Source organism: Fringilla coelebs (genome assembly GCF_963513975.1).
Source record: "Fringilla coelebs genome assembly, chromosome: 5".
Lineage (NCBI taxonomy): Eukaryota > Metazoa > Chordata > Aves > Passeriformes > Fringillidae > Fringilla > Fringilla coelebs.
In genome coordinates this window covers 50,618,936-50,629,330 of record NC_140033.1, presented here as the reverse complement: position 1 = coordinate 50,629,330, position 10,395 = coordinate 50,618,936, and the positions used below count along the sequence as shown (strand labels likewise).

The 10,395-nt window shown below is 51.9% G+C and overlaps 1 protein-coding gene across 1 annotated transcript; it reads right to left on the bottom strand.

The window, feature by feature from the left end:
- Window positions 1-6,661: 6,661 nt before the first annotated feature.
- C1QTNF6 (C1q and TNF related 6) lies at window positions 6,662-9,950 on the bottom strand (the record flags this gene model as incomplete). Its single annotated transcript, XM_084205807.1, has 3 exons — window positions 9,911-9,950; window positions 8,808-9,045; window positions 6,662-7,209 (listed from the first exon to the last, which is right to left on the bottom strand). The coding sequence occupies exons 1-3, from the start codon at window positions 9,938-9,940 to the stop codon at window positions 6,662-6,664; spliced, it is 816 nt and encodes a 271-aa protein (XP_084061933.1). The 5' UTR covers window positions 9,941-9,950.
- Between the last annotated feature and the right edge of the window lie 445 nt (window positions 9,951-10,395).

Genomic DNA, 10,395 nt, shown 5'->3' with positions numbered 1-10,395 from the left:
GCATTCATCCTCTCTCCATTTCCTTTGGGCTCAGGTTGCCGTCCTGCAGGATGAGAGTCGTGGGCTCAGCCAACTCAGCACTGTCCCTGCCTGCTCTACCCATTGAGCTGAAGGCTCAATGCTCTGCCTCCACAGCTGGCAGGACTGGGGATGATGGAGAAGGAAGCCTGTCTGAGGGTCAGGGGAGTGCTTCAGTATCTGCTATATAATGAACAAATAGGATTTAAAAAAAAATAAATTAAAATCATGTGGTACAGCTGTCAAAGCCTGTAAAATTGTCTTAGACTAAAACAAAGCCACCAGCACACCACACACAGAAAAGTGGGAGTTGGGGCAAAGCAAGGGCTTGAGAGGTGTTTTGGATTGTGTGTGGAATAGTAATCCTGTGGACCCTTGGCCCTAAAGATCTGCTGAATGGCTGGCTGTGGCTGCAGGTGACAGGGCTTGGTTGCCTGGAATGTGCTTTCTAGTGATCTGCCCCATTCCACTATTTCAGGGAAAGAACTGAGGATGTGTGGGGAGAAAAATAGTGTCTGTGGGGGTGAATGTGAGAATGCCACAAACCCAGAAAAGCATGTGTGGGGCAAACAGAATGCTGTGACCATCAGGCATCCCCTGGAAGATGCTTGCTCTAGGACATTGTTGTGTCAAACACCACAATGGTGATCAGGGCTCCATAGCAGAGGATCAGAACAGTGAAAATGATGCCTGCAGGATGTGGGTCAGTTAGACATGAGACCTGTTGTCCTCCTTCTTCTCCATGGACCATTTCTTCCTCTGGCTACTCTGAAGCATTGCAGCTGCCCGCAGTAGCACCTGAGAGGCTTGGGCACATCTGCCTCTCAGGGGTGCACTGCAGCTCACACTGGCAGGGGAGGCACCTCAGCACTTCTCCATCCTCTCCCACACTGGCAACGGGTGCAAGCATGTTAAAATGAATCGAGAAAGAACACAGACTCCTGCCTCCCACTCAGCCAGAGCTCTATTTACAGCCTGCCCAGGTAGAGGAGGGGGCTCCCTAATCCTTAGCTTGTCCAAGATGAGAGCTCTACATCCTGCTCCTTCCCATCTTAACTGTGGCAAAGAGAGACTGGGAAAAGTGTGAAATTTTGCAATAATTCACAGGTCATTTGTGAGTTAAGTGACACAAACTCTAGAGAGTGGATGGTCTGTGGAATGAGAAACCGTCGGAAGCCTTTGATTTAAACCTTCTGCCCTGGCCCTCACTGTGGTGTAACTGCAAGGCAAGAGATCACAGAGAGCTCGTGGGTGAAGGAGAAGGCATTTCATTAGATGGGGGAGCTGTGCTTGTACCAAAGAGGCCTGGAGCCTCAGCACCCTCTGCCCACCTCCTGATAGCATCTTCAGGCTTGCAAAGGGCAACAGTTTCCGCCGTCAGGGAGGTGAGAGGTGTCCAGATGAGGCTGGTTTGTGTGTTGGCATGTGTGGGTGTCGCAGCAGAGCGTGCACAGAGCTGGCCTCCGGAGCCTGGTGTGACTGGGCAAGTCCTGCTTTGCCCCTGTGGTCAGAGAAGGGCCACAGCACCCCAGGCAGTGTGCATTGACAGCTGCCCTCAAATGCAGCTGTGCCCCACCATCCTCCACATCGCCTCGAGCAGGGTCCACATCCGGCCCTTCCAATCCTGTGGGAGCTCCCAGCCAGCAGTGGGAAAGGGAAGATGGGAGATAGGAGGTCTGGGCAGGCTGAATCCACTGCTGATGTCTGGCTGCAGGGGGCTGGACGGAGGGAGGTGGCAGCTCTGCTTCTGGCACGGGGGTGTTGCATCCCCCCTCTCCCTCTCCGGACCCTGGGAGATAAACAAGGCTGAGGTGTGAGTGAAGCAGGCTGGCTGGGAGGTTTGGGAGAGGAGGAAGGACAGCAGGCTGCAGCAGAGGAGAAACTTGCTCCAGTATAGCGTGGCAGCCCCTGAACAGTGCACTGGTGTGGGGCAGACCTTGCACCATAGCTGGCAGCTGAGGCGAGGCCAGAGACTCTTCCTGTGGCTGCCCCTCCTGTGACAAAGGCTCTGAAGGCATGTGGAGCCAGGCCCTGCTTTCCTGTGTCCCTGCTCTCCCTGGTGCTTGGGTGCAGGCACCTCTGCCTGTGCCCACTGCAGGGCCAAAGGCCTCCTTCATACTTTTCTTGCCCTGCTTCTCTCTTCCCCTTTCCCACAGCTACCACAGGGCAAGGAGCTATTGCAGGGCCTTCAGCTTCTCCTGGCTTGTCCCTGGCATGTGCTTCCTTTCCCAGGAACAGCACCATGCCCTGCACTTCACCTCCTTTCTCCCACTCCCTTCTTTTCATACCTGCAAGACCAGGGACCTGCAGGAAGGCAGTTTTCAGGGACAGCCCTGTGACAGATGCCTTGAAAAAACTTCAGACACGTCCACAGAGCCTTTTGCAGCAGAGTTTGGATCACTCTTTCAGGGGAAAATATAGGCACAGCTCCAGGGGTAGTGCATCCCAGGGCACTTGCTTTGTCCAGGAGAGATTCCGGCTGTCACCAACCCCTGAATCACATTCCACAGGGCAGCTCCATTGCATGGAAAAAAACACAGACCTGGGGTGAATGAATGAATGAATGAATGAATGAATGAATGAATGAATGAATGAATGAACGAACAAACAGTCTCAGGGCCTTCTGGGCATGGGTGCACTTACTGGCTGGCCAGCAGGGCTGATCTGACCCATTCCAGACCTTGTTCCTTCAAAGCACTGCAGGGTTCACCTTGCCTGATCTGAGCCCCACCTGCAGCAACTCCCTGGTCAGGCATTCGTGGTGTGATGGGTGGCACCAGTGACAGACCCTGCCCGTCGCCGTGCACCTTAGCCCCAAGGGATTTGGCTGAGGAGACTCTTCAGGTGGCAGGCTGAAAGGCTGAATCATAGAAAACTTTTCTTGAAGATCTGGCTGCACATTTCCTGTCCCCTCTCCCTCCCTCTCTCCTTTCCTCACCTTTGGTAAGTGTGACAAAGTCACTTCCAATCTGCCAGCATCTCACCTCAAGGAACAAGAACATGCGCAAACACAACCACTACACTTCCTGAGGACACATTTTTTATCTGCTTCCTCAGAAGTAAATATAAAATGGGAATAAGCCTGGGCTCTGACCTGCCAGAGTATTGCATTTACTAGGATATATATAGCCCTTGCTCTGGGCCTGTCACAGGACCAAAGAGGCCTGTAGGGATGTGTATGACTATGTATTCCACCCTTTGCCAAATGAAGAGTCTGGTTCACATCAAACCACAGGAGAAACTATGTGAAGGCAAATTAAACTCAAAACAGAAGGTCCTATATGGGCACCTCGCCTTGTTCTTTTGCCTGTCCTTCTACCTCAGCAGGAGTCCCCTCAGTCCAAAGATGATAAACAAAACCCCATGCACCTCTTTCACTTGGACTGAGACCCCAGAAGGCATCTCCCTGTTCTTAGGAATCTATCCTTCCAGATCTTTCACTCAAGCTTACAAGTCTCCAGTCCCTGCTCGTGTCTTCCCTTCTCCCTCAATTTTATGACCAATTGCCACTTGTCCTTCCACCTCTGACCTGAATCTCAGGCCTCTCTCATCCTCACACACAGGTCTTCCAAAATATGCATGTCCAGCATGGAACTCCCACTCATTCCAATATTAGGAAGCACAAGTGTCCAATCAACAGTTTACTATCCCTCCTACACTCCACTTCCTGGCCTTCAGCTCTTGGCAGAGAAAAGAGAAATGTCATAGGGAAAACAGTGCTTACCAAGTACTTGAGAGAAGAATGTGCTAAAAAAATTCATAAGATAAAGGGATCTGATTTCCCTTAAGAGAACTCCAACATTAACCCAGCCTTCCTCCATATAAATAAGTACTTGAAGCCTACTCCTACAATCCACTGTATTGTCCTGGGAGTTTTTTGGTAATCTCCAAAGAATCCTTTTTTGAATTTGCTGAAAGCTTTTCCAGCAAAAGGAAGAGGGTTGTCATAATTAGAAGTGTTCAAGCAGTTAATATTTTAAGGTAATGGTTCTTTGCAAAGTAAACAGACACAAGATTGCCAAGGATTACTCAGGGAAGTTTCAGAGCGGAGTTAAACTTTGTACCTGTCAATTTCAGGCCAGTGTCTTTTCCATCACATCACTCAGCAATAACCAGAGCTAGAAGGAATAGGCTGGGAGAAAAAAACAAATTTAAGTGCAAAACAACCAAGGAAAAAAGTTTAATACCACTGAAAAAATATATATATACAAAAGTTCTTGGAGTTTGTTTGGTTTTGTTACATAAAGCACCATTAATTCCAGAGTACATCACAACTCAGCCTACTGCACTTTCCAGAAAGCACCCAATACTCCTGAAATCTGATTTAGCACCAAGGGAATGCCATCTTGTTTAGCACCAGAAGCCTGTTAAACACATCCTTTGGTCCCCCTGCTCTCCTCTCTCATGTGCATCAGGCACCCTCTGGCTGCTCATGGATACCACAGGAGACCTGTCACCAGCATTCAACCACCAAATCGGAAAGGAGAAAGAAGGAAGCTTGTTTATGGAGATACTCAGTGTTGGAGAGGCTCGCTTCTCCTCAGGGAGGCATGGGGCACTATACACTGTAAACTGACTATATTTGGGTTTGCAGCCTGTTGAGAAAAAGAGAAAGGGATTGGGTCCCGAGCATCACTTCCAGCTTTCTGCTTCCTCTGCTATCTGAAGTCCTGTCTCTGAGCAATTCAACACACTTGACCTGCTAAGGGAGAGGAAGAAACCCACGGTCACCTTTAGTTTCCATGATCCCTTCATCACGTGTTTCCCTGTGAAAAAGTCAGCCTTACCTTAGTGAAACTTTGTTTTTATGCCCATTGCCTCATTGACAGTGGTGGGGAGGATGCAGAGCAAAGTTCCTGAAACTCACTGCAGACTGTACAGTTTCCTTTGACATGCATGGAGAGTAAGTAAACAGGATAAAAGCGAAAATGCCCTGCAATTTTTTCAAGGTCAGTTTTAATATTTAGCCTTGGTCCCTGTTCCTTTGCTATCCCAGGCTGTGTGTACCAGACATAAGATTGTATAATGATGCACATTTCTTCTGGGACAGCCCTGGAACTCCCAGGTGCTTTAGGCAGAGACCGTGGCTCATCAATGAGACAGCAGAACCCGGGTAAGTCCGAAGACTTCATGACCAGTGATGAGCAGAGGAGAAGTACCTGTGTCTCTCCTGCTTGTCCTGCCCTGAGACTCAAAAAGGAGACAAGTCCTGGCACTGCTGTTTATGGGAGCATCACATGTGGAAGTAGGTTTCCTAAAGTGCTGAGCCAGCCTCACCTGCTCCCCCAGGACTGCAGCATCCCCACCAGAGGGATGCCAGTGGGAGCAGTGTGAGACCAAAATAAATAGTACTAGAAAACCCTACCGCTGGCATTCCTTTCTCACTGCGACATCTCCAACCTGACAAAAAGGGCAAGGGTTTGTTTTAGCCACGTGCTTTCCTCACTTACTCTGATGAGATTGCCAGAAAAGGGCATGGAGCATACGGCAGGGAAGCTTTTAACCCTTGGGCAAGGTGCTGTTGTCTCACCTCTATCTCTGTTCCATCACAGAGGCAAAGATGTGGCAGCCTGTCCACGTTTGGAATGGATTGAACTGCAATTGCCCCTACAGCCTGGAGCTCAGGCCCCGAAACAGTGGTCCTTCAATACCAGCGCGGGAGAACCACCTTCAGGAAGACAATGCAATGGCACCTCTGCCAAAGGAGAGCAGATTTGGGTTCCCTCTCTGGACTAGCTTCCCATAGCTGATGAGCCAAGACTGAGTAGCACGCCAGGGGAGGTGTGGGAGGGGGTTTTCAAGGTTTTATCTCTCTCTCTCTTGTTCTCTACTGGTGATCCCTAGTGGGAAGAGAATGGTTGCCTCTACTGAATCATGGGCAGATGCCCATGAAGGGTCTGGCCCGGTGTCTCGCCCTTCATCCCTCTGAACAGCTAGAGCTGGCACAGAGGAGGACAGTCTCACCAGATCTAGGTTTGACAGCCAGCCTAGACTCTGTGAACAGAAGTGTGTCTATGGAAAGCCAGTTTAGAAGGCCAAGTGTTCCCCTTTTGAAAAGATAATATCCTCTCCCAGTGTTCCTACATCTTCCTTGTGCTACAGGAGACCATCAGACCCCAGTCTGCTCTCCAGACTACAGATATCAGAGGTGACATCAAAAGCTTGTTTCAGGCTGCAAAACTGGTATGTCTAGTCGGGATGGAGAGGAGCCAGGATGTACCTCAGCAGTGGGGACTTTCTAGCCCTTTCCACAGGAGTCCTTTGTGTATGAAGCCCCAAGGAGGGACACAGGCCCAGGAGCAGCCTTTTGGCTTTCCTCTTGCTCTAGAGCCCTAAATTCCAGAGGCAGCTTGCTGGCAGATTGAGAAGAAGCCAATAACCTAAGCTGGGGTTTTGAGGTGAGGGGCAAGAGGCGGTAGTGCCATGATGTAAAGTGGACAGATACAGGTCTGGCTACAAGAGAGCGTGAGGTGGGAGCCAGTGTGGCAAGTTTCACACTCGGTGCCTGAGATTTGACAGGCCCATTTCCAAGTGATTTGCAGTGGTTACGGGCAGTAAAGAGAGAGAGAAAGAGATTGAGAGAGAGAGAGAGAGGGAGAAAGAGGAATAAGGAAAAGGCCTAAGAGGCCCTAAGGAAGAGGAGTTATTCAATGCTGGGCTTGACCAAATACCCGCTGAAGGTGATGTACACATCAACATCATCACTGTAAATGGCATTCTCCCGCTCCCGCTTGTAGAGCCTCACCCAGATCTCATCATTTTCCTGGAGCTCCAGCATGAGGCTCTGGCTCTGCATGATGCTGCGGTCACTGGGTTGGGCGTACAGGATGACCGCCTCCTCTTCGTTGTGCATGATGTGCATATAGGTCTCCTTGAAGTTCCAGGTGTGGACATTGAGGCTGAAATAGTAAAGTCCACCCACTGAGCAGTAGAACTTGCCATTGAACATGTCGAAGTGGCTGTAGAGGTTGACGAAGACGGTGTCAAAGATGAGGACCTGGAAGCCCTCGCTGCTGTGCAGCGCTTTCTTGCGACCGACGGAGAACGCAGCGTACTGATGCTTGCAGGGGTCTCCCGCTGTGCCCATCTGTCCTTTGCTGCCTTTCTGGCCCTGGGCACCCCGCTCGCCTCGTGGTCCTTCTTTGCCCCATTTCCCCGGCATCCCAGGCTCTCCCCGGTCTCCTTTCTCTCCTGCAGGAGGAAGCAGAGGACACAACTCCTGTGTGATACCAGAAGACGTGGAAGTGGCGGTGAGAAAGCCTAATGAGGAGGCAGAGGATTGCACAAGAATGGGGCAATGCCAGAAGAAGGAACACTTCTGAGGGCAACAATACCACTACTCTTCATGGGAAAGGAGCTAGCAGAACTCCGGGAGCGACTGGAGTCTCTTCTCCAATGAATCCCCTGCTCACCAAATGAAGTGGCTCTGCTGGAGGCACCAGAATGTCTCCCTAGGAGACTTCAGCCTCAGAGGGAGCCCAGCAGTCCAAAGTACCACTGGGGCTCTTGACCTCCTCTTCCTCCCCACACTCCTTTACCTCCAGCACAGCCTTGCCCTCCCACACCCCTCTCCTATGACCCAGTTATCCACAGAGGATGCACACTGGTCTGGCTGTAGGCTGGAGGAGGGGAAGAACTGCTAACACCTGTGGGGGAATATGGTTGGGGAGGGACAATAGGGTGGGTCAGAGGGAAAAGATCCAAGCTTGACTGGCTAGATGGAGCACTGCAGCATACAGGGATGGTGCTTTCACAATACTGGCATGCTTTGAGCATCTTGTATCATTAATACTGCAGTTCTAACATGGGGTGTGTGCACTGCCCATCGCACACTTGGGCAGGCATCAATAGATAGAGAGACCAGCACCATAACATACTTTGTGTCTACAGAGAAGAAATGGGACTCAGAGCAGCCTCCAGCTCTAAGTGACAGCATTCAAAATCTGTATCTTGTTCTTTTCCTCCTCTCCATCCCCTGCATGGTATTGAAGGTGCCCTTATGACACCCCACTCTAGCCTAGGCCTCTATCTGCCCTTCTGAGTTTTGATGGATTGCAGCTACTTCCAGGCAGGGCAGGGAAGGGCGAGCCTCCACCCAGTTAACCTCGACAAACCACAGAGCTACAAGAAGCGTGTGGCAGCATCCAGCTGGGAACAGGCTTTTGCCCAAAGCAAAGGCTAAAAGGGGAGTCCTGAAGGGAGGAGCTGATCTAAAATAGGGAACCCCTTCCCGTTAGCCAAGCCAGCCACTGCAGGCTGGAATGAGCTGAGGGTCACTGCAAGTTTAACCTGGAAGGGCTTACAAATAACTGCTGCTTCCCTTTGCCCTCCTCCCACTCCCAAAATGCACATGACCCATGGAGCTGGAGAAGGCTCCCCCACAATCTCCCTGGGTACTAATACCCTCCAAACATGCTTATTTTGCAGTTGATAAGAAGTGTTCCTTCCCTCAGGCACTACAGGACTCTCTAAGTCTGAGACAAGGAATGTGTTCTCCCACCTTGGCAAGAGGCTGTCCTGTGTTAGCAAGGAGGAAGAGTTAGCAGCAGGCAGCATCCTGAGACACGGGCATCACAGCAGAGATAGCACTGACTTCTATCCCCCCAGGCTACTCCTCATCACAGCACAAAACACCTAAAGCCTGGGCACAGAGTGTGTGGTCATTTATCCTCCAGGATGGCTCCTGGTGGTCTGTTAGCACAACCAGCAGGCCAGCAATCCAGCTGTCACCTCCACTGCAATGCCATCAGTCCCTGAGCCAGCCTTGGTATCCCAGGGCAAAGACTTACCCTTCAGGATGGTGATGTTGATGTAGGGACGGACCTCTGGCACTGGGTAGGGAAAGTGGTGGTGGCTGGGAGGGACCGGTGGGGTATCTGTGGAAGAGTCCAGTGAGTCACAACAGCGCTTGCAAGCACCAGGGCCTGGTTCTGTGAGGTTGGGTTCATCAGCGGGTGCCCCAAACACAACAAGAGGGAGAAAAAGGAAGGTCAGGGATGTGCGCAGGTAGGTTATGTCCATGGTGACCTGGGAAGATACGAGGAAGTGCCAAGAGTGAGGTATAAGAAGGGGGAGGACACAGGAGATGGAAGAGAGATCATGATAAAACATCTTTCTGTGGCGGGAACAGGGGTGGGATGAAATGGCATTGTCCTGTGGAGGCAGCTTACAGGCTTGTTCAAGGCTGCAATCAGAGCAGCAACCACATGGCCCAAGAGGATGCCCCACGCCCTTCTGCCCAGGCCAGTGGAGACTCGGTGCTGACCCTGGGAGAAGGCTTGGTGCTGACTAGGCAAACCATTAAAGCCGCTAGAATATTCAGTCCCCAGGCTGGGATAGAGGAAGGAGACAGAATCATAAAATTGTTACGATTGAAAAAGACCTCTAGGGTCATTGAGTCCAACCTCAACAGCTCTTCAGCAAAAGCACGCTCTGGTAGGCTCTGGTAGGCTGCTCAGTCTGTGGGAAGCGCTGTAAAAAAGTTCTCCAGCCCTCCTATCACTGCATACCAACTCTTTATAGGAATCTAACTCCAAAATCCCCACGTCCCAGCAGAGATGCCTCTTCTCCTGTGGGCTGGGACCCTGACTCCAGCCCCCTCCTTTCCCCACCAAATCCCACCCGTGGCGGCGGCTCGGTGCCCTCCCACCCGTGCCCAGTGATTTCCCAGGCGAAGCCCAGCACCTTCCCGAGGGTTCGGCCGGCCCCCAGCGCAGCCTTTGGGCGGACCAGAGGGGAAATGCCTCGCTGCCGAGGGTGAAGGACGTGAAGCTCCGCAGCTTGCAGAGAAGTATGCTTACGAAAGACAGCCACGCCAAGCAGCTGAGAAAGCCCCTCTGGCAGCCCGTGCCCCCATCGTGCTGCCTGCCCCCGGCACGGCGCGGCTGCTCACCCCGGGGCCCGAAGGTTTCCCTCTCCGCATCCCAGCCGCGGCTGCCGGCTCCCCTCTGCCTGCAGGGCAGGCCCCCGCAGCCATGGCTTTAAGGAAGCCGGCTCTTGGCACAGGCACCGCTCCGCGCTGGCCGGGTGCGCAAGCTAGGCTTGGACCGGCTCCCTCCCCTCTCCTCTCCTCTCCCGCCTTCTCCCTCCCTGGCTTTGGGTGCTCTCCATCCTAAACCGGCTTGGGTTTCAGCGTCTTTTTAACTCTTTCCTAGCAAGTTCCTTTTCCTTGTGCACGATGTTGGTTTGGTTTTATTCTCTGCCTTTTCACTTCCAGCCAGCAAAAAATGCAGGCAGCCCAGGCCACGTGCAAGGGGTGGACAGTAGCAGGGCAGTGTCCCACCTTTGGCACCTCAGGATGTCAAGGTAAGGTGCATTGGGGCAAGAGACAGGCTTTCCTTCAGGCAGGGTGCTACGGAATTCTGCCCTCAGTCCTTT